This window comes from Thunnus maccoyii, chromosome 15, assembly GCF_910596095.1.
Source record: "Thunnus maccoyii chromosome 15, fThuMac1.1, whole genome shotgun sequence".
Lineage (NCBI taxonomy): Eukaryota > Metazoa > Chordata > Actinopteri > Scombriformes > Scombridae > Thunnus > Thunnus maccoyii.
Window position 1 is genome coordinate 17293273 of NC_056547.1, and position 24983 is coordinate 17318255.

Consider the following 24983-nt stretch of genomic DNA (forward strand, 5'->3'; position numbering starts at 1 on the left):
AACGTTTTCTCCTCATCAGCATTGTGTGACTATTCAGTTTGTTAATGCGCCTGTATGAAGAAAGCCTTTTATTTGACTGTTTTGAATTTAAGCACATATATTAACCCATATATTGAGAATGACTCTTTAATAGCCTGAATAGGAGGCGGGGTGGGGGGTTTAGGAGGCAGGAGAGGAGACAAGAAGAGGGAGATCTATGTTTGGGATGCAGCAAGCTTGCTTAAAGCCACAGTGTTTGCAGCATCTTGACAAGTTGACTTGTTTAATATTTGAATAAAGTAAGCCCTTGATGCTCATTCACAGACTCACTCACACAGAGAGAGAGTAATTTAACACAGCAAGACTCATATCCCGCACAATTGTAAATGTGGTATTTGCAGTGCGAGTGCTTCGGATGTATTTGTCCTGTTACTGCTCCCCTTTTTAACAAAAGTGTTCAAATGGCATTGAATGCCATTATAACAAACAGGTAAAAAATTATAGGTATTACAAAACATAAACCAATGCAAACAATCATCACTATTTGGCCGCAGAGTTTTGCGAAGCTTTTGTTGCTGTAAGTTGGATTATGTGTTTTGGCAAGACGCTCGCTAAAGTATTTGTTTGGTTTCCTGACGTCTGTTGCTGTTATTACATGTTTTTGTTGCGGATGAGATGGTGAAAGTGGGACTGATTCCAGGCAATCTGGGACAGAGGAGTGAGAACAAATGACTTGAAAAGAGGCTTGAGGATCCAGAAACACTGTGCTTTCCACACATATGAAATGATTTCATTGGTGCTGCGAGCCAATAAATCCATATCAGGTAAAAAAGCTTCAACCACTGATGGCGTATATAGCTTGACTGCGTCGGCTGGTACTGGTTAGCATGGCAGGCCTTCCTGGCACCAGTGTTGAAAATAATCAATAACAGATCTCTGATTACATTAACTGGAAGGTGGGATATGAAGTTAAGCTCCCGACTGATGTTTATTGAATAACCTAAATCCATTGTATCAATGTCTGCTTCTGAAAGGAAATATGAGCTTAAAGAGAGACTATGTGTATGTGAGTAATTTTAGGGGCCACAAGTCTCAGGGGAGCTGGTTGAGCTACTGCTGTTGTTTATCAGCACACCACACACATATTCTCTCTCTCATCTGTCTCTATCTTGTCTCTCTCCCTCGCTCTCTGTCTCTCTCTGTCTTATTATATTTCTTTATCCCTTTCTCTCTCTCCTCCATTATTGGCATTTTAAGCAGCTCACTAGGGAACATGTGGCTTGTTGGCTTGCAATAATGTTAAGATGCTTTGTCTCTCATCATCACTGTTATGGGCACACACACAAACACAGGCACGTAAACATAAAGGGAGGTAAATGCATTTAAAAGGAGAATCGGAGGGATTTCTGTGCCTTTTTTTTTTTTTTTGTCCTCTACCCTCCTGAACCTGAGACATGGCGCATGAGATTGTGTGAATGTGTGCGCTTGTGTGGGTGTGCATGTGTGCAGATGCCTGCAAGCTGACAAGGAGTGAAAGCCCAGACATATGTTAATCAGATGTTGTGATGATGGCAGAGCAGAAGGAGAGAGTGAGAGAGGCAGAGAGAGCAGTGGAGGGAGGAATGAGGGGTGAAAAGAAACGAGGAGCTTTTAAATGAGAGAGAGAGGGAGAGAGAGAGAGAGAGAGAGAGAAAAGGCAACCGCGGAGGATGAAGAGGAGAGGGATGTGGAGGGAAGAAATGAGGAGGAGAACAGAGAAAATGACAGGAAGTGGTGTGGTGATTCATTTTATAACTGCAAAAACCACTGCTGAGAATTGATCCAATCCATTAGTTTAACTGAATGGATCTACACTATAAGTTTGAGGTCACTGAACAAAAATGATAAACGTTTCCTGTAGGTACAGGATACATTATCCATACACAGGGTATGGATAAAAGTAGGTATTTCAAATTTTTATGACTTTGGTACCTTGTTTTAGCCTGAGAGCAAAATCTGATATGATATAAGTATCATATAAATTAACCTTATTCAATATTTATCAACTTTCAGTGAAAATGTATCGTGATGATATTGTCTTATCATTTTACAAAATTATGGTGTCTAAATCAATGATTACAAGCAAACTGTAATTAAATTCTTAAAAAAAGATAAGATTTATTATTATAATTGCTATAAGTCTATTATTAAGATAGATGATGCATTTCTGATGTAATCCATGATTATGTTTCATGATAATTTGGCATAAAATTACATGATTTCCCATGTAGGTGCCAGGTGTATTGTGATATTAGGCCTTAATGATAGAGAGAACAAATTTGAAAGAAGTACAGAGGCGGGGAAGAAAAAAAAGCAAAAAAAAGATAAGACAGCAAAAAAGAAAAATAGATAGAAATAATTAGAAAGAGGGGAAATCCATGAGGGAGAGGAGAGAAGAACAGTGCTGGAAAGAGGAGAGATGTGGGGCATTGCTACTCAAGAGGGTTCAGAGGGGGCCAGAGAAGCAGCAGACGGCTGCTCCAAATGGATTTTCCTTGTTTGTAATGAGGCTACTTCTTCTGCTGCTGCCATAGTATGTGGTGTGGGGTGGTGGTGGTGGGGGTGAGGGGGTGGGATGGGGAGAAGGACAGAGAAGAGTAGAGAGATAGAGGAAGTTGAGAGGTGAAAACAGTTGGAAGTGGTAAAGAGAAAGCAGGAAGAGGGGAGCGCTGGGAGGAGGTAGACGACTGAATGAAAAAAGACGAGTGAGAAAGAGGCTGTGGAGAGTAATAATAATAGGAGTGGAATAGTGTTAAATCGTAGATCTTTCTGATGGTGTTACGCAGAGGGAGGAGGGATGAGCGAGGGAGAATGGGAGGAGGAGGAGGAGGAGGAGGAGGAGGAGGAAAGGATAGATGGTGGGAGAAACAATCATTTATTGCAGGTAGTGGTGGCCAGTGAGAGGGAAAGGAAATAAATGGAGCGAGGAATAGGAAGAGAGGGGAGATTTGTGATTGAAAATAATACAGCTGTTGTGTTGTAGAGGAGCAAAGTAATAGCTTGGTGGTATTCAAAAACTCAGGCTTTTACACAGCGATGTAGAAATAAAAATACTAGGATAAATGGAACAGCATATGGAAAAGAATAGCCATGTCTTATCCTTTTTCAATGCATACGCTTAGCAAATGAGCTAATTGCATTCGAACATACTCAAGCACTACAAAAAAAAAAAAAAGGATACTGGCTGCATGTATAGTACTTGTGTCTTTCTTTGGCCTTCCTTTTCAAACAGTGGTTCAGAGGGTTTAAATGAGAAACATATGCAAGAGAGCTTCACCCAAGGCTAAACTCGGGTAAAGACAGTGACCTGTTTTAGCTTTTCTTTGATGTGAATTCCACGGTTCTGAACTCATATTACCTTCCCACTTCTCTTCTCCTCCTCCTTTTTATTTTCCTATCTCCTCTCCTCTCGTCTCCTCTCCTCTTTACTTTCATAAATTCAAACTGCTGTTGTCACTCTGTTCTTCTCTCTATATTGGCTTCTCACTCTTGTTCCCATTTTCGCTCTCAGTGTGTCAGATGACTGAGATGGAGGGATATTTTTTTTCTTCTCTCTTCACTGTTTTTCTATCTTTTGTTCCATATTTTTTTCATCTTTCTTTTTAGTTTCACTTGGTCTTGTGTGACATATTCCAGATCAGCTGATGTGTTTGTGTGCATGTGCAAGCTTAAGTACTGCATATTCGTGCATGCACAATATATCACTTAAGAACACAGCTGTACATGGGATAGAGAGACCGAGCGAAAGAGGAGAGGAGGTTTAGAGGAAAGACTCTGTGGGCTCTGTGTCTGTCTTGTTCAAAAAAGAAAAAAGACTTGTCAAATAATGACACATCTTAATCTGATACGCCAAGATATAAAAAATGTATATAAAGCATCAATACACAGGTGGTCATGACATAACGCAGGAATCCGTAGCTTGGAAACTCATCAAATAAGATGAGACATGATGAGAGAATGTGTGGAAGGGGAGGAGAGGGACTGAGAGTTTATGAAAGCAAAAACAAGGGCAGAGAATGAAGCAGAGGGAGAAGTCAGAGGCAGCGCACAGATGGTGAGCTGTCAGTGTCCGACTGCGTGCGTGCGTGCGTGTGTGTGTGTGTGTGTGTGCCTTTATGTGTGTGTGCGGTATTCATACCATGCATATTTGTGTGTGCTGCCATGTATGTGGAGCTCATGTCTGCCCTTGCTTTCTTGTGTGCATCCATGCATGTGTGTGTGTGTGTGTGTGTGTGTGTGTGTCTGTGCCCTCTGAGCAGGGGAAGAGGTACTGTATGTGCGCATAGCTGTTCTTCCCAGATGGCACTGGCAAACAGACACTGCAAGGCTGGCAGAGTTGGCACAGCTACCCAGTGCACAGTTGGCACCGCCAGCCACCATGCTCTCCCCTATGTACCGGGGCGAGGGTACCTGCTGCCAGCCGCATAAGCTCATTGACTGACTGGCAGGCTGTCTACCGACTGACTTATTCATGTTGGTGAAGTTTCTCTGTCTTTGTTTGATCCTAAGAGAGCATCCTTTCACCTTAAATGAATACGAAACCTCCTGCTTCCAGGAATTCATTGTTCAGAAGCAGCACTTCATGAATCTGTTACAGCTGCATCTCACGAAAGAACAGAGTCAAGGCATGAAGCAACATCAGATTGCCTGTCACAAGAATTCACATCACACCTTGAGCATTTTAAACGGTTTCAACTGTGCACAGCTGCATTCTAATTACACTCTGTTGATTCTATTGTTCCAGCAAAAGCTTTCATGTCTTAATTTTATTGTCAAATCATTAAAGAGTGATGTGTCTTAACACATTCCTATGATCATGCTGATCTATAGGCCTCTGCTGGCAGGTTGCCAACACTGGAGGGTTTCCAACTCGACGCCTTGATGTTTTCTCTCTGTGTGTCGAGAAAACAAGCAGATACATACAAGGTTGAATAGCTACCGAGGATAAAGCGCCATAATAGTGTGTGTGTGTGTGTGTGTGTGTGTGTGTGTGTGTGCGTGTGGCAGATGCACAGGAATGCTTATGTCTGTCTGTGTGTGGGCTTGTGTGTGTGGTGATGTGGGAGTGGTGGTGGTGGTGGTGGTGGCGCTGCATGTGTGTGTGTGTGTGTGGGTGTGGAGTGTGGACTTTATACTTCCCATGCCTTAAACAGGAAGTGTAAACTAAGCACAGATGTATTTGCGTGTGTAACTGCAATCCTCCGCTGTGTGTACACTGTGTGTGTGAGTGCCTATAAGTGTGCGTGCCTCTGAGGAAGCAGCTGTGCAAGCGGCAGCTTGTGCCAGGTCGGGAACACTTAAGCAGAACCGAGACACTGTGTGTGTGCGCGTCTCTATTCTGGAGCATATGTGTGTGCATGTGTGTGTGTCCGTGTTGTTGCGTGTTTGTGTGTATGCTGGGGCTGGGGGGATGTACGTGTGTGTGTGTGGGGGGGTGTATTTTGGCCACCCATCTGTGCTAGGCTATTTCGCTACTGTTTCTGCGGGCACACACACAATCAGTCACACACACACACAGAGCACTGTGCCAGGCAAGCTGTTCACTAGCTGGCGCTGGCAACGCTCCAGAGAGAGTGGTGGCATCCATCTGTAGCACTGGAGAGCGGTTAGGCTGTGTGTCTGAGTCTGTGTGAGTCTGTGTGTGTGTGTGCGCATGAATTCGTGTTTATGCCACAGAAAAAACAAAAAACAGTGGGATTGTCGTGATGATGCTAATAGTGGTGTCAGTGGTGGGTGTGGGGACAGAGTTCAGAGTTGTGCTGGTTAAAAAGCTGCTGCTGTTTGTGGAGGTGGATGTGGGAAGGACAGTAATCTGATGCGCCTCCTGCAGAACAAAGACTGCAACATGTTTCCTGTAAGACAGAGTTAACTTTCATTAGTTTTGAGCAAAGTTTTACTGTTCATTGTTGAGGATTGTGGCTAATTAGAAACCAGACAAGAAAAACAACTGGTTTTACACAAATTAGATAAATGATGGTACCATTACTGATGTGCAATCTCTTAGTTTGTTAACAAATTTGAGATGTAAATAATGAGATCATTTCCTGTATACATCATGCTGTATACAAAAGGCTCATCTGTTTCAGTGTGAACTGATTTTCACTGAAAAATACCTGTAGTATTTAAAAGGACCAGATCAGTTTTTCTCTGGATTTTGTGTTGAAAATGTTAATGTTATGTTTCAAAAGCTGTTGTATTTCCTGCTGGCAGACAACACTTTCTCTGTACTTTACAGTAAAGGAGGTCCTGCTGCCAGTATGATGGCTCAGTAAGTACTTTAGCTAATAGAGAGTGAAGAGAAAAAATGACAGGAAAATCCAAATGAGCTGCTGATATTACAGTATATCAGAGCACCTGAAAGTAATACAGGTAAATTGTTAAACTACAATATTTGAGCAGCAAGTTGTGTGTCTAAAACCTGATTTTCACCCTGTTTTTTGAATTATCAATGTTGTATCTGATGTTCTCAGGTATTTTCATATTTAAATGAAATACAGATACATGATGAGTCCTATATACCACCTATACTGTATGTAGTGCACAGAACTCTTGAACCCAGGCAGCAACTCTGTTGTCAACTTGTCTGTCACTGATGTTTCAGAGGTCAGTGTATGTCAAAGCTTTGTTGTGAACTGGTATTCTTGCCCACTTTGAGATCCTCTCTTCTTATTTGACAGTGACTCAGATGGCTGTCGGTCGGCTGACAGGGAGGTGAGACAGTGAGAGGTGAAACGATCAGAGGAAAGAGCTGAAGAGAAAGCGTGTAATGGTTAGATGAAAGGAGACAAATACACATTGCTGACCTGGAGTGGTCGTGGTGGTACTGCACGTGTGTGTGCGTGTGTGTGTGCCTCTTTCACCTCCAGCCATACTCAGCCTCTCAAAGCCATTAGCAAACCACGGTCACCATATCACACACAAACGCACAGGTACACACACACACACACACACACACACACACACACACACACACACACACATACACACACACACTACGTAAGCCTGGAAATGCCCTGATACGAGGTCACACCAACCACCATTCTCTGGCTCCCTGCTCACCAGATGTGACTAAGACCCCGTTTTAAACATCTTCTCCTGCAGGGGAGAGGAGAGGGAGGGGTGGAGAAGAGGGAGAGGGAGCGTAAAGAGAAAAGAGAGTAGCGGTTTTCAGAGAAGGGGAGGTAAGGGGTAAAGGGGTTTTTTTCTGTTTTGCAAATCTGGTTCTACTTAGCAGGCCCTGGAACACATTTCATAAATTGCAGACATATTTTTTCGGAGCGGTTTTGGGGAAGATAGTTAACCGGCAGTAATTTCCAACACATGGCGGCCGTCATGTGATATTTTGAAAACACCAGGCTGACGGACTGGTTCCCTCCCCCACTGTCCCCCCAGGAACCCCCCTCCCTTACTGTTAGCCTCTACCCTCTTTTTTTTTTCTGCGCTCGTCCTCTGCCTCTCGCGTTTGATTTCCCCATCTGTCTCTCATAGGCGCTTAATGTTATCTCTGGTTCTCAGTCTCTTGTTGTCTGTGGTCATCCATCTTTCTTTCTCCGTATCTCCACCTCTCCTTTCTTATCCTTTTCTTCTTTCTCCTCCTCTCTTAAAACTCTGTTTTCCACATATGTTTCCTTAAGCTTTCACCCTGTCTGTTTTCCTACCCATCACACACATAGTACTGCACTCTCACTTAGCCAGCATTATATATCACTCCATCCACCCACCCTTCCTCCATCCTTCTCTCTCTCTGTGCCTCTCTGTCTCTACACATAGTAAAAGATAACTGTCATGTAAAACATGAGAGCCTTTACTGTCTGTTGAAAATTGATTTTGCTCCCGAAGACAGGGATATGATTCCTTTTAGCATGGACACACACACACACACTCACACATACAAATTGGCTGCAGAGAGAGGTTTCCATCTAGCTTGGGGGGGACATACAGTAAAGGCAAAAAGATACAAATTGCCACTTGGCTGTGTGTGTACCAGTGTGTATCAATGTGTTTGTGTTTAGAGATGCAGTGGATGCATCACTGATTTTAAATTGTACTTGTGCTACAAAGGTCAAGCAGTTCATAGAGTGTTTGTGCATGTGTCTGCACAGTATACTGTATGCTGGCACAGACAGCAAAAAGACAGCTTTGTGTTTTATAAAACCCACAGATACAAAGATACAGTACATGTCTCACAATGAGACTCCCATAGTGAAGTTGTTGTTGCTTACTGTACAATTTTATCTTAAATGTGCTGCAGCAGTATGAATCATCAGACACGTAACGCATTTATTTTGAACTGCATCAAAAAACGGTAACCCACTGGCTGTGTGTGAAGTGTAGGAAAATAAAGCCATGTGTCGTCAGTATCCACAGCATGAGGATGTGTGTCGAGTGTTTTGTGTGAGTCTTTCTCTGCTGGCGTAGAGTCCTGCCTGGGAAAACACCCAGATCCATTGGGTTCACTTGGCCCTGTGTCAGCGTGGCATCAGAAATGAACCAAACTGTATACAGAAAGCAATTTTCAGTAGGCTGGCTTCCATCAAATGGCCAAACAGAGCTCACCAAGGCTTACGTCTGATTTATATTGCTCTATTTTTCCCCCAAAACGCAACATTTATATCATGATATTGACGTCATGTTGTTAATGGATGGCAATGACAGGCCAGTTTTACATTAATACAATGCTTTCGATAGTGTTTTCTATTACAACATGTTGAGCAGCACTGAGCCCAGCGATGGAAAAATATTTGGTTGATACATGTTCCCACTGTAGTCTTATAGTGATGAAAAAACTGTACATATCCTCAAGTTTTCTCTACCTTTACTTCTCCCTGAACCCTCTTCTTTCCCTCCTCCACTCTTCCTTTCACAAGACCCCACAGTTCACTTTTGCCTGGCAACAAGATGTGGCAGGAATCGGTTCGATTTGAGGGGACGCGTAACGGGCACTGTGAATCATTTTTATTGTTCCTTAACACTTTCTTCCCCCTTCTCTCTGCAAGAGAGACTTTATTTCAACAGATGGGTAAAACAGACATTACTATAAATCTATCTTTTTGAAAAAGAGTGAAGGACTTCTAATGTTATACACGGCATATGTTTTATTGTCCGGTGTGTACATATATGTGTGTGTGTGTGTGTGTAGTCTGAGGTGTGTTTCGTTGGTGTAATTTTTGTGTTTGCATGCGTGTGTTAATGTTTGTGTGATGGAACAGATGGTGTTCAGACCTTTGTGTGCGATTGAGAAATCTCCTTATGTCTTTGCTGGCTTGAAAAAGTGTAAACACACGATGTTACACTGAGAGAAAAATGCAGATATGGTGGAAGATGCAAAGGACTGTCAGCACAGATCAGGAGCAGATCTGTTTTCAATGCTCTAGTGCTGTATTGTATCATCACTTTTTCACTAGTTTACTCATCATATACATACAATACAGTCTATGTATTTATGATATTAGGGCAAGATAGTGTCATAATTAGCTGGAGTGACAGCAAACTACACTTGAAACTCACAACATTTAGTAAGGGGAAACGCCTTTTCTGGATACTGCAGTTTCCCTGAACATGTTTATGTTTTTTGTGTTGTTATATTGTTATTGTTATGCAGAGTTGTTTAATCAAAGATGTTACATGCTGACTTATGCCTTTTTGTCATGATAAAAAAAATCCATCTCAAGCTATCACAGTGACCTTTAACCCCAACATTCCTCTGCTCTTAATTGGTCTCAAGTTGGAAACTGCTAGCAAGCATTTTTCAGATAATCAAATTCCCAGATGCGGCATATTTCTACAATATGACAATATGGCTGGAGAGGAAAATGTAACTTAATTCAGATTGTCAGCATTTTAAATCTTGAACCACTCTGCCAGCTGGCCATTCAAGACAACATCAGGTGGTACCAGTTCAGGAAATTTTTTTTTTTTTTTTTTTTCCCCCCGTAATGTGACAAATTACTTTGTCAATATCACAAATCACAAAAAAAAATGTTTTGCTAGTACAAAAGCTTTCCATATGTCCCCGTCCTAGATCAGTTTTAAAAATGGCAAACTTTGTTTATTTTTTCCCAGTAGAATTCATTTTTAGCCACTTTGATTTAATAGACCATTAGGACAACAGGAACTAGAATGGAATACAACAGAGAGAGCTAAATTTTGAAGGATGGAAACCATTTGATGTGTGATTAAAAAAAACAAACAAACAGATAACTAGTTGAGCAAAATACTGATCCCATGGAGCAACATGTAAAGTAATGATATTAGTATTGAATGCGTAATGAGTAATAGCTACTGTACTGTATATGCTGATTTCTTGTATAACAAGACCATTACTGGCAAGGGAAAACCACACTGTGCCCAAAGTCCTCGCATCATTTAATGTTGCTGGGAGACGAGATGAGGCAGCAGCCACCAGTGAACAGGAACCTATACTGGAAGAATGTGTGTTCATGGAAGGAATAAGTGAAGAAACTGAGAGGGAAAAAAAGAAAAAGGGCGGGACAGACATGGAGAAAATGAGAGAGAAAGATAGAGAAAGAGAGAGATGGGAGGAATGTAGTAAGGAAGAGCAGTAATGAGAAGGAGAGAGAGAAGTCCAAAGAGACACATGATGGTGGTACTGCTCTCCTCTGCATCCTGCATCTGCTGGGGAGGGGGGAAAAAAATAAGATGATGGAAATCAGATCTGTGTGTGTGTGTCTGATAGAGAGAGTGTGAGTGTGAGAGAGAGAGAGTTGTGTTGTCCTTGCAGCTGTGTGTTTGTGTGTGTATTTGTGTGTTTGTGGGCTTGCGGTAGGGCGTTGCATCCATACATCTTCTTGACAAGCGGGTGGAGTTTGATGGGACATGCTCTGCATACTGCTCCATCTGGCTGCCGATGACTCTGTGTGTGTGTGTGTGTGTGTGTTTGTGTGTGTTTGTGTGTGTATGCAGGGTCCATAGGAGGGGGATGATGGAAAGAGAAGAGGGGTTACTTCACTTGCATACCGATAGATTTCTCTTGTTTCTCTGTGTACTCGGCCTGAATCTCAATCTTTTCACCTGTCCCTCAACACATCGGTCCTCTCGTTCTCTCCATTTTAATCTCTCTCTCATGTCTGTCCCCTGCTCCCTCTCTCCAACATTTGTACCCAGCACACAGAGCAATCACCACAAGCCACTATCACACCATCTCTGTATCGCTTCATCTATTCCATTACCTATCTGTCCCGCTCCCTCTCCTCACACATTATTGTGTACTGTGTGTGTGTGTGTGTGTGTGTGTTAGTATAACACACCCAGAGGCACCATTTTGCACAGACATTGGCATGTTGTGGACATTAGTGCTCGATTCACAGGCTTCCCACGGCTTCTGCGCCTCACGGTTTTCACTTCACCACCTACATATCAATGTGTGTGCTGTCTAGATTATATGTTTGCCTGTGTGTGTGCAGGGCATAAGTGGGTCAGTCTATATGCATTTTTCCATTTAACTCCATAATGATGATATCTTATGTCTGACTAATACAATCTTGTGCTCACACAGGCGCCAGCACACCGTAAATTGTTTATGTCACAGCCGCCAACTCTCGAAAATTCACCCAGCGTGATTGAAATCCATTGTCGTTTTGAAGAATGGGATTTGCCTGTGTGAAGTACTCTCGAGTGGCATATTACTGCCACTGTTATCACATCATTTTCTGGGTCTCCAACTGTACGATCACAGCGCATACATACACGCATGCAAACACACGCGTACGCACAGAGGCAATTCTAGCTTATGAAGTGTGTAATAGAGATTGTTTGACTCTGTCTCCTGATGATAGACTTTGAAGTCATTGTAGCCTCTGTGAATAATCTAAAATATCAAGGTTAGGCGGTGTTGTCCCCGTTTCCCTGTGATTTGAATGTCAAATGACCCCATGGTTTTTGTGTGATGATGAAATGTATATGCTTTTGATATATCATTGTATTTTTTTGCCTTGAGTTGTGGGTTAGCAAAGTCCTTTTCTGTAACATATTGAACTGTTTCTCAGGGACCACGTTCCCTTCTAGATATCATTCATTGCAACAACCTTGTTTTAGGCGAGTGATGTAACTTGCATGTAACCTTAGAAAAGGCGTGTATCACAAGTCAGCGGGGGGATAAAAATCTCCTTTCTTTGAGCTTGGCTGAAAGAAGGTATATAAGCAAGAGCGGGAGAGAGAGAAAGGCGAAGGAAAAAAAAAAGAGATTTTGCAAACATTGAGGATCACGTAATCACGGACGATGCAAACGGCTGATGTAAGTGTGAAGACATCTTTGTGAGTGGCAGGTAGTTGTCTGGGCTTCTGTCTCATTTCTAGGATTGCATTCTGAGTCTGAGAGATAGATTGTTTAGAGATTAAAGGCGTTACAAACAACTGCAATTCAACTTTCGCTTTGTTATTTTAACAGGGAGCTTTTGAACGTCTGTTTGGAGATGTGAGAGAGGTTAGTGTGTTCAAATTCTAATGTTTTAGTCTCAAATATTAACAAAAAGTACATGGAGTAAAGCCTAGAATTTGGTGGTTTATAGCAAAAGATTTCTCTCTGCACAGAGTTGCTGCTGTTAGTGTAATCCTGACTTTATGTAGTCAAAGCAAATACAACCTCGCCTCTCCAGGGAGCTTATAATTCACTCAGATATCAGTGTAATTACCTCTGACACATACAGAATGATATGATGTCTGGGTAACAATACACCCAATACATTTAATGAAGTACCACTACAGCTCTGATTCTCTCATGGGTTTCAGGCCATCCGTATTACAAATATTTGCACTGAGAGCTCTGTATGATGCTTTAGATAAAACCGCACACCAAGTGGCTGTTGTGAGATGTTAATCACTGTCATTCATGAGCATGATCATCAATAGTTTTGGCACCTCTGCCTGCATGGAGTGCACGAGTGAATCAACACACATTTGAGAGGCTCCTCTCTTCCTTTATAGCTAATGGCTGGGCTCTTCAACAACCGTCCTCATCCTCTTCAATCCATTATATCCTGGACAACAGCACTTCTGAGAAGTCATAAAGTGAGTTAGGGAAAGTCAGAGCACTCATCACTCCTTTCCATTAAAGCTCCGCACATCAATACCTGTCCAGTCCTGGAATATCGTCCATCCACTGCTTTGCCCACAATACGCAACTGGCGGGGCAGTAACAGGGCTAATAAATGGACAATACATGTGCATTAAGTTCAGCCATTAAGTTTTAACAGATGTATTAGGCTGGAGGAGAGGCTCAACTTTGTTTTCAAGGTTGTTTAAGGATGCTTGTTCAGGTGGTGCTTTTTGAATTGAATTATGCATGAAGTAGCTTGCTATTGTTCAGTCTTGCTCTATTGCTGTAATAAAATGAGGGCTTGTCTGACTGCTGTCTGCACATGCATTTCTTATTTGAAAATATACATGCCGTATCCGCTCATGAAGATGGATGGCACGCAGTCATATGCTGTGAGCTGTTTTCAATAATGTGCTTCAGTTGTAAGATGTATTTTTATTTTTCCCAAAGACAGGGTAAATTACCTTGTGGAGGGAGTATTGCTATTGATTCAAGTGGCATAGTAATTGCTGAGTGAATGGCTGGGTGCAGCCCTTGTTGGTTAGTATGAAGCCATTGATTTCATTCTGCTTATATGCTTTACAGGGCTCTCAATCAAATCCAAAACAGAGAAGATGTTGCTTAGAAATCACAAAAGTGCCTGTGTATTTGTGTGTGTGTGTGTGTGTGTGTGAGAGAGACAGAGAGAGAAAGGCCATGATGCGTGTGTATTTACTGTGTGCATGGATTTCACACTAATTAATTATTTATCCTTCATCTTCTTCACCTGAGGGACTGCGGATGAGTTTCAGATGCTTCCAGGGTTTATGTTTCCCTCATCTCCACCCGACAACTACCATCCAATCATAGCACTGACCCAGGTGTTAATCCCCAATTACAAGCCTATAACCAAACTCATCTTTTCACACCGCTGTAGGGCCTTCACTACCATGCAGACGTTCAGGTGGATATTGAGTCCAGACTTTTGTGCTTTTTTTTCCCACTTTACATGTTTTACATTATGCTTAAAATAGACTTTTTAAGTTCTTTTTGTGAACAAATGTTTTAGTTCCTTTTAAAATGTGATGTAGCCTAATAAGTGACGCTCCAGCCTCCCATTAAAACACCTCACTTTGATGTAAATTGAAAAAAAAGAATTACATTGTATTCCTTGCACTCTGGGGGCTGCTAGAGGTCAGTATCTGATTCCAAATTACATTGTGGTGATGTGAGTCATTTACTCTACCCATTTCCTTACCTAGTCACAAAGATGAAGGTAATTATAAGATGATTTGGATCCTAATTTGGTGTCCAAGTATCTAACAATAGATTAAGTGAACTGCGCCAAAAATTACCACACAATTAGAAAAGCCAATATACAAAAATTTGGAAAGAGTGAAACAGTTTAAGTACAACCATGTGTGATATGGTGACTTCTCTCTATTTAACTTGGGCTCGTTAACTATATACATGTAAGGTCTTTGTGTTTGACTGGAAAATGATGAATTACCTTGGGTCCTGTCACTCGGCCGTCTTTTTTTTTAATGACCTTGTATTTTCATACATCATATTTTAGGCAGGCATACAGGATATGATAGCTGGCAGGCAGAGGTAAGACTATATGTTTCCACAAGCTACTCTGCTATATCCTGAGTTTATAAAATAAATAGTCCAATCCAGACTTTTTACTGTGGTGAAATTAGAGTAGTAAACCTTTCTTTTTCTGGCCAGGTTGGGGGTGGGGGTGAGGGGGGGAGTGGGGGGGGGGGGGGGGGGGGGGGGGGGGGGTTTGTATGTGTGAGGAAATAGGTAGAGAGGGAAAGAACAAGTTACCAAAAGATTAGCCACAATGAATAGACAGTTAAAGGTTTGGACAGTCTCTCTGTTCTCTCTGTCTTCTTTTCATATTGACTCTTCTTTCACCTCCATTCCTCCATTCTCTGCTTTCCTAATCACTCAACTTTTTTCCACTAGTCTCTACTGTGTATCCATTCATGCTGCTCTCCTGCAATTTATCCAGTTTTTCTCTGCATTTTAGTTCAATCCTCTCTTGCCAAGCAAAAGCTTATTTTATTGTATGGTGATGATAAACTTAAATTGATCAGTTCTTGCAGTCAAACCAAACAAATCAAACAAATTTGAGAAGTTTAGTCGAAACTGGATCTATCAATTAAGTCTAAAAGGGTCTAGCTTCGAGCCTTGTTGCATCTTGATTCCTAGTCCTGGTCTACATCTCCCAGTTCATCCTACCAGTCCTTTCGTATTTGTGCCAGCGTACTGGGAGCCAGATAAATCCAATCTTCCCAGTGACTGTATCAGTCGACTCCTGCTAAAACAACTCCAAAGAGTGCATGTTAGTTAGGGACAGTCTTCAATGGTTTGTAGGGAGAAGTGTGACTTCTGTCTGGGGAGGGCGCATGTTTGCCCAGACTCCAAATTTCACTATTTATCACCATTTGACAACAAGGAAGTATCCATAAAATAGCATATTGGTGCTCAAACTAGTTCAAATCACCTCAAATTGGTTATGGAAAGAGCAGTAAAGCCTCAAGAGGCAACTAGTGTTTTCTCAGAAAATAGTTTCAAGAAATTAATCCTCACTTTGTTGCATGTCTCAGTACCTCACAGTAAACCTTTAAAGCTTAGAGAATGTCATAGCCATGAAGTTTCACGGTGTAATCACTGTGTATTTATATCTTGTATACTTCCTGTGACAAGACTGATTGTTTCATTCAGTTACACCATATTCTTTCTGCTTATTTCTTAAAGGGTCAAAATGTAGAATAAACAAAAGTGACCCAAACGTTCTGGAAATAGAGTTATGGGGCGCCCTGTATTTAGAATTTCAGTGACATTTCCATCTCTCACTCGCCTGCCTACTAAAGCCAAGCTAGCGTGACTAAAATACTTAGTCACAGTGCACCTCGGCAGCAGCGAGGCAGAGTGTTACTGAGGCTCAGGCCTAGCTAACAGGCTTAGGCCATCCTGTCTCTTTCACATCAGTATTTCTCTTTCATTTCACCTAAACTTAACACTATGGATCCAAACAGTCGGCACAGAGTAACATTTAACATTTATGTGCTTTCTAGTGCATATAATTTACACATTTAATACACAAACACTGAGGGAAAATATGCAAATAGACGTAGATGCATGTAAAATATAAGATTACGTAACAGCATGCATATTCATCATGCAAAAATGCACACACACTCACACAAACACATTCGGGTGTTTGGTGTCTCTATCATGAGAAGAATGTGCGTTTCTGATACATGTACCCTTAAAACCCTGATTACAGAGAATATGTGCTTTGAGTCAAGGCACATGGATTCACTCCATGATACAGCTACGTGTTCCCAGTGTCACAGACAGTGCTTTTGTTTCTCTAGCGGCTCCTCCCTTCCCTCCTCTCTCTTGTCTGCACCCTCTTTCCCCTCTTTGCCCTTTTTTTTTTATAATCCTTCACAATGTGCCACAGAGACAGTCGATGACAGTCTGTTGACTCTGCGATACTGTTGGTTTGTTTCTACTGTTGCTGAGAGAAGCTGTGTATCTTATCCTGCACTCTATGGGCTCAGCCCTCGCACCAGTGCAAGACTCTGATAACGTCTTTGTTGTTGTTAACAGACATTTGATATGGTCAGTTATCTGCTGAACACAAAGCAACTGAATTAGGTCCAAACAGGCATATCATAAAATAAATATTATGTTTTGATAATGTTTTAAATTTCTCATGATCCGTTGTGCTTTAATTTTCAAGCGTGGATTAATTTTAAGTTAAGAAGTTACGAATAAAACAAGAGTTGCATGTTAGCTTTTGTTTCTGCAATCTCAAATTAGCTCATTGACTAGTTGGTTGTCTCCTGTTACCGTCCTCAACAGATGTGAGTATAGTATCCAGGAATACAAGCATTGGGAGAATGTGAGTGTGTGTGTGTGTGTGTGTGTGTGTGTGTGTGTGTGTGTGTGTGTGTGTGTAATGAGCACTGCAGTCGTTAGCAGGGGAGGGGGGTTTGCTGTGTTGCCGTTCTGTACAGCGGGCATGCAGGATGGCACAGATGGTGGTGGAATGAGACCCGTACTCGCTGCAGATTTATGCTCCTGTTTGTCTGTGAATCTCTCCTTTCTCTCTTCTCATTTCTCATTTGACAGTCTGAGCATATGCATCAGTGTCAATGTGGCCAGACACGCAGACATATGATGTGGTGAGCCTGAGCCATCTATTTCCAGATCTAGTCTGTCTGTTGTACCTCACAGGCGCTTTGTTATCAAATTAAATCCTGCTGCTGTTAACGTGCAAATTATGACATCGTTCCTTTCTAGGCACACAGATTTGGAATGTGTTTCCCTGAACTGCAGTTCATTTCCTGTGTTAAGCTATACGAGCGTGTTATGTTTGTTATGTTGCTATAATCTTCCCCTTGTCTTCTTTGTCTTCCTTTCAGATCGCACTGGGAAGCGCTCCACCATGCCCGACTCACCTGCGGACGTCAAGACACAGTCCAGGTTGACCCCCCCTACCATGCCGCCCCCACCCAGCACACAAGGAGCACCCCGCAACAGCTCCTACACCCCCACCACATGTGAGTAAAGCAAGATTTACAGCTCTGCATTAAGAGGTTATGGCAGCAACAGAGACATCCTGGAAGGCTGGAAAAACTGTGATTAGTCAGCTTGGGTTACTCATGTCGTCTCCTACAGTAAAAGTCTCCATTGGTGAAAGCAACATCAAACAAGTTGTGGGAAGGCACAGTAATCTTCTGCATACAGTAACACACATCATGTAATTAAAACATGATATGAACTGATAATGTACTATGCATCCATATACGGTAATTAGGGACAGACTGATCTGACTTTATAAAGTGGATGACATAACCAATCATTAAACCAACCATTAAATACAGTTTCTGTGTTCAACAACAACATAAACGTCAGTGTTTCCACTAATAGTTACACTGATTTACTAAAAACAGACCACCAACTCAGCATCCCTGACCTTAGGTTACCTTATATAATCATTCCTTGGAGTTCCACTCAGTAAATAATACACATTTTAAATGTGGGAAGAGAGAGCATGAGTATTGATTGATGCTCAGTATCAGTAGACACTGCACTGTGGTATTGGAATCTGTATCAGGAGAGAAAAAGTTAAAGATACTGTATGTGCATCCCTACATATAATACAACGGTGGTAGTCAGCAGGTGCCATGTGAGGCTGAACCATAAATCAATTCTAAGGTGAAGGTGGGACGCTGTATATCAGCCTGCATAAACTCCACCTTAAATCACACATGGAAAACATACAGCAGCACACACTAAAACTGATCAGATACACCTGCGCTCCCACATGGGAAGACACATTAGTAAACACTAACCTAAAAAAAAAAAAACACCATTAGCATCACAAGACCTGCTTAACAAGTTGCATTGAGCCTTTTCAAATTGCAGTCATTCCCAACAACTCCCCCCAACAAATTCATTAACACCCACGCTAACAAACCATTGGAGCTTTGCCATGACGTGCACATAGTCTGTGACGAGCAAATTACACCCTAGTATTCACTTAGAAGTGCATACTTAACCACTTGCATGGAGAGCACTAGAATCAAATAATCAAAGGCCCTGCCGTTCAAAATACTCAGAGCCCTCAAGTCTGTGTTAGTAGTGCGGGTTCTCTTCAACAGAGGCATCATTTTGTTCTCGTTCAATCACTCGCTCTCCCTTTCTTAGTCTCTAGTATTTACTTTCTCCATTTCTCTTTGTATCTGTCTCTCTCTCTCTCTCTTTCTTGCAAACACTCACACTCCACAATTAACGTCGGGGCTTCCGTGCGATGAGGGAGGAAAGGCCCAGCTCTCTCATTACGCATGCCGAAGGTTTTAACAAAGCAGTATGCTTTGATTTCCACCCGACGTAATTGTTACCAGATGCAGTTTGAGTATCTCGTCTCTCTCCTCTCTTTACAGTGGCGGCTTTGGACGGCGGCCAGAAGGGGAGTGAGTGGATCGCTAGTCAAAACCTAATCTCATTAGAGAGAAAGCTTTATGCCGCCTTGTATCTCTTTGTACACCAACTCCCCCAACACACACATAGACGCACAGACACACACACACACACACACACACAGAGCTCCTGTGCTCTGGCACGACGGGGGTCACACTGTCCCTGCTTGTTTAGACTGCAGGGAGGGAGGGAAAGTGAGGAGGTGCAGAGAGGCAACATGTCTCCAAATGCAGAAATATGTTTTTTTATGGGAGGATGCCGCAAAGGATCAAACACACTGCGATGATTGGAAACAAATGTTGAGGATTGCAAATGTTTTCAGGGGAATGTAAATCATTTCAAATCAGTGGTTAGGTCTCCATGAAGCTGACCTATGTTGTTTCCTTTGTTGGTGTTAAAGGCGCATTCTGGATTTTATGTTATTTTTGGTTATTTATATATAGCAAAAGAGAGAGAAGGCAGTGTTACTTCTGCACAACACTGTGTTTCTATGGAAATGATATTCACCAACTTAACTTATGATTTTTCATTTTGCTGTATTCTTTGTCTTTCTCTCTACCAGTAACCAATGGCAGTAGCCACTCTCCTACGGCGCTCAACGGCGCTCCGTCACCTCCCAACGGCTACAGTAACGGTCCAAGCTCCTCCTCCTCATCCTCGCTGGCCAACCAGCAGCTGCCACCAGCCTGCGGCGCCCGGCAGCTTAGTAAGCTCAAGCGTTTCCTCACAACCCTACAACAGTTTGGCAACGACATTTCACCTGAAATCGGCGAGCGGGTCCGCACGCTAGTGCTGGGACTAGTGGTGAGTAGCTGCTCTGTATGTGAGCTTTAGATCAAAGGGCTCATAGAGTGAAAGTTGACACCAGGCCTTAAGTTAGCAGCAATATAGTAAGTGAATCAATTAGCAGGTTATTTGAGAAAAATGTGTTCAGCATGCCTGCAGTGCCAGATGGAAGAGGTTTACTGAATCACAGAAGTTTAAATAGTGTCAGGTTAGTTGTCAGTCACAGGGAAGCACGACTTTGAAGTATCACCGATTATGAAACCTCCTTGGGGATTTTTTAAGCCTTTTATTTCCTTATGTCAGAAACCTCACCCACCTGGTCCTTTAGACATTAGTGTAAAATAAACACTTAGAGAGATTTTCAAATCTCTGCCTCTAGATTGACATCCATCAGTACTTTACGGCCCATTACTGAGTGTAATACAGTGCCTAATGAAACCATGGTATTATGTTCAAACCAGGAGACTACTGTCTTTATGCACCTGATCCACTATAGATTTAATTGCATTACATTTATTTATATAAAATAACACATAGTGTATGCAGCAACATGGAAAACTAGAGGCACGGAGCAATAAGGATTAGACTTCTTATTTTAACACCAGACTCATGTTATGATTTGTTTTACATAAACAACATAACATACAACACAACAAAACTGAAACTATAAAAAAGTGAGGAAAATAACATTTTCTTCACCTGAGATTCAGCATTACTAATACTGCAAAATACAAATCAAGCCCACAAACATCAAAATACATTCATCCAAGAGAGATTTGATAAGACAGATGCGTTTCTCCAGCTTAGCTGACATGGTTATATCAAGGCTATATCATCGAGAGCATTTGGTATAAAATACATGTGCAAATCTAAAGATTTACCACACGTCTATGTGATCAGAGAAATTTTGAGCATAACAAGCAGGGGAATACAGAAATAGTGATTGAATGTTGTGCAGCAAGGAGGAGGAGGAGGCGGAGGAGATGGAGGGAGGAATTTTTTTAATTAGCCACACAGAGCATAGCCTCCTTTTGGCTTCACTATGTTTATTTTTCTCACCGTCTGCATATGCACATGCCTCTCCTGTGTCCTTTTGGCTTGCATACCTCCCTCCCACATCCCCCCACCCTCCCCCCCCCTTCCTCTCCTCTCTCGCTCACTGTCTCTCTGTCCCTCCCCCTGCCTTATTGAAAAGAGTGACACCGTTAATTAGCTAGTTGTGTGCCGGGGAGAGGGACAGAGGGAGACTCAGGAGGTTTCACTAGCTGTCAAGAACAGCCCCTACGCAATCTGGGCGAACAGATGTAAGGCTGAATGTAACAAAATTCAGGTCTGGGAAATAACACAGAGAGTGTGGGGAGGAAAAATAATATCTTCTGTTTTTTTTATGTTCTCCGTCTCGCTTGATTTTTTTTTTTTTTCTTGTTTGTATTTTTGCTTGTTATATAGCAGATCCTTCTCCCATGTGCACCTCTCACCTCTTTTTCCCTGTTTTTCACTCTTTCGCTCTTCGCTGCATCTTGGGAGTACTTCATGTTGAAAATTAAAAATAGTGTCACTGGTGTCTTGTCATGTCATCAGTGCGAGTTAGAAGAAGGAGAGACAGAAACTAGACTTGGTTTTGGGTGTGGAAGGTTGACAAACTGGAATAAATAACCCACTTTTGACCCCCCACAGCTCCAACCACACACTCATACACACCTTCTGTTTGCAACCATAGAAAACATACAAATACCCACTCACAGTAAATATACTCCCCACTTCCTGTCTACTGCATATTTGCCTGGTCCACCACATGCTACTGTAATGTATTTTGGTCACTTTGATCCTTCCAAACAAAGTTCAGTTACACAAACAGGAGTTTCAGGAGAAATTTCTCAATATCATGTGCAAAACATGTATTATATTACTGGAAATGAATTAACACGGCAAAAATTCACCAATCTTGAGTTTTTTCAGCCACTACTGAGAACAACAAATAAGCAGACTTCTATGTATGTTTGTATAAAAAATACACTGAAATGTCTTCAAACAACTCAACTGTTTAGATACATATGTGGGTAGCTGGTTATTAAAATAATCCAATAATCATCATATTCATGTATTAACGTCCACTGACACTCATATTCACAACCATGTTCAAAAAGAGCACACCTGGTAAAATATTAAACACATTTGTCCCTCATGCAGCATTTTTTTTTTTCCTTGATGATGTGACTCAAACTCCTGCATGTGTATTTGTTTTGTTAATTGAGGGAGATGTGTGTCTTTGTTTTCTGTGGGTCTTTCACTGTGGCCTGCACCATATGCTTCCTATTACAAAACCCGAAACATTCACTCCAGGCCAGGATATAGCTTAGCTTCCAATAAGTAATATTATCACTTAATGCCTTCCACATGGATTCATGTGTTTTCTCTCTGTCTCTCCCTCTCCTCCAGAATTCCACACTAACCATCGAAGAATTTCACTCCAAGCTCCAAGAAGCCACCAACTTCCCTCTGCGACCTTTTGTCATACCCTTTCTGAAGGTAGATATTTGTGTATATGCAATTACTACATAAGGTTTGCCTGCCCGCCTGTCTGATCTGACCAAATCTGGAAAACATTTAGCAAGCCCAGACCCAGATGTGCATACTTATGTTCATGATATTTCTCCCTATTTTTGTGCAGTCTCTTTGCATCTCTGTCTTGTATCTAATCTTCACCTGTTTCTTTCTTGCTCCTCACTCAGTTTTTCTGCAGTTTCACAACATACTGTCGCTCTCATTCTGTCTCTCACATCATCTGTTTTTTCCCTCTCTCTTGCTCAATATGTCTGTTTCTCCCTCCGACAAATTAAACAGAGCATAAGTCATTTCAGTGCTGAGGTTGATCTTCCTCTTTTTAGTTCACTCTTTTTAACCAGCAACCTTGTACAGAATATGTGTCTTTGTAATATTTGAACTGGAAAAAAGTTTTTTTTGTTGTTTTTTTTTTAAGAAACTTGCTTAACGTGTGCTGGAACAGAGCAAAATGAGTGTGGTTTTGTGCCTCTACATGAACAACGTCCCCTTTCATACACTCCTTTCCAGCCTCCTCCTCTTTCTTCTCTTAGGCTTGTTTTGTCATTGATTGTTCATCCCGCAAAGCCACATCTTCAGCAAGTATTTCCCATTTTCAGCTATTAGCATGGTATTACTAGTGGAAGGAGCGCTCTCTTAAGCACCCAGCCGTGCCTTTGCTTCAGCCCATTTGTCACCGGTCATCTTGTTTCAGTCACAACAGTGTACCTTACGTCTCTTTATTCCAGTCTGGGAGATAAAAATGAAGAGGGATGGCGTTTTTTTCTGTTTGTAACTCCACATGAAACAGTAGCCATTTATGTGCATTTAGACTGTTTGTGTTAGATAGGTGCATATTCTGAATGTCTGCAGGATTTGGTGAGTTAAAGCAGTCTCATAGTGAGAGTAGTGGTGGTGGTGTTATGATTTGTTTTGCTAGTCAAAGATGACAAATGGGACTTGGGTTTATATTGAGGGATGTACTGCCCGCTTGCAGTTCAGATCATGTTATGGGGTCTTGGTGAAGCTGAGATCAATATCAGCGCTGTATTGAAAGAGCAGAGACGAGCCTAACATTTAACACAAAGCTCATTTGTTTCTATTACACACCTCTGGAAAGACTCTCTTTCACTTTTTCACTTTCTTTCCACCCGTTTTTTTTTCCTCTTTCCCCCCTCAGTCCTCATCTATTTCTCTCTCTACGTCTTCTATTTGAATCTGAGTGACAGGTATGAGGTAGGCTAAATGTTATTTATGAAAACAAGACAGTTGGTTCTCCCTGAACACGATATCATCTCACTTTACTCTGTCTCTGTGCGCATGCATGTGTGCAGTTGCAGATGTTTGCATGTGTGAACTGACATTCACAAGCCTATCCAATCCACTGATGTCCTGCGTGGATGTGGGCGGCAGAAATTGGTCCCACAAGAACAGCCGTAAATGGCTGTTAACAACACAAACAGGGATTTTGTGTCCTCCCTCTTTTTTTCCTTACACCCCTCCTTTATTCTTAAGTATTCTTCCTCTTTCTCTCTTTTCATTTGATCTCCCTTCATATCTTTATCCCTTTCCTGTCTCTGTTTATCTACCATTCTCCATTCATCCATCCATCCTCCAGTCCCTCCTTCCCTTCTCCTCTCCTCGCCAGATGGTTAGTGTATCACCGGGATGGCTGCGGAATCAAAGATGCAACTGTTTTGTTTTTTTTTTTCTCCCTCCATCGCTACTTCTCTGCCTCTCGCTCTCCCCAGTCTAATTTTAGTGTCTTCCCACTGCGGGGCCTTTAATGCCAGCTACCATATGGTAGCAGAGAGCTGTTGGAGGTGTGGGGGAGCTTTTATAGGTGCGTAGAAGCGCAGCTGCAACAATGCGCGTCAGGGCTCAGAGTTTTTCATTACGCTAATGTTAGATCAAGCCGACCCCTTCAAACCCCCACCCCCACCCCTACCCAAACCCACTCAACTCCTTTCCCCTTCTCTTAATACTAAACCGCAAATTGGTTGGGACTCTTTACTGGAAGGAGGCAATCATAAACCACACAGCGCCAGTGACGTGATGTGTTGGCAGGACGCCCGCCACACGAGACAACAGGCTTACAAAGTAACAATGTTTCTCTGGTTTCAAGTTAAAGGTGTGCTTTTTTTTAAGTTTGCTCTCCTCTTAGCTGTCAAGTGTTTTGTTTTTCTTGTGTTGTGCTGAAGTGACAGGCGTGTTGCGAGTCGCAGCCACAGGAATAAACACATTTAGCTAAGCAGACAGAGAGTTGTGATAGGAAATAATTGAAATAGGACAATACAGACGTGCAAAAACTAAGTCACCTAGATTCTCCACCAACGGAAAATTACACAGAAACAGAAAGTTGATGAAGTGCAGCATATCCTGAACGTGGCACATTGTGAATTGTTTTTTGGCACTGTTTGACAAAATGACAGATCCAGTATTTTCATAATAAATCATCCTGGCTGGATTTTAGCTGTGGCTGCTGAAAAACTACTTGAAATTTTCCTTTTATGCAAGTGCAGATGTTGGTTACCGTAACTACACAGAGGCAAATCGCCACACTTTATCATATGAAAAATGATCCAGTCTCTTCAGT

At 42.0% G+C, this 24983-nt stretch overlaps 1 protein-coding gene across 4 annotated transcripts in view; it reads left to right on the top strand.

Annotated features, from left to right (window-relative positions):
* runx1t1 (RUNX1 partner transcriptional co-repressor 1) overlaps nucleotides 1-24983 on the top strand; it is a 58474-nt gene that overhangs the window by 16768 nt on the left and 16723 nt on the right. For all 4 annotated transcript variants that reach the window (XM_042436601.1, XM_042436603.1, XM_042436602.1 and 1 more), the window contains exons 2-4: nucleotides 17500-17637; nucleotides 19623-19864; nucleotides 22286-22375. In XM_042436601.1, coding sequence (XP_042292535.1) covers nucleotides 17500-17637; nucleotides 19623-19864; nucleotides 22286-22375 — 470 coding nt within the window. The remainder of the gene's footprint in view (nucleotides 1-17499; nucleotides 17638-19622; nucleotides 19865-22285; nucleotides 22376-24983) is intronic.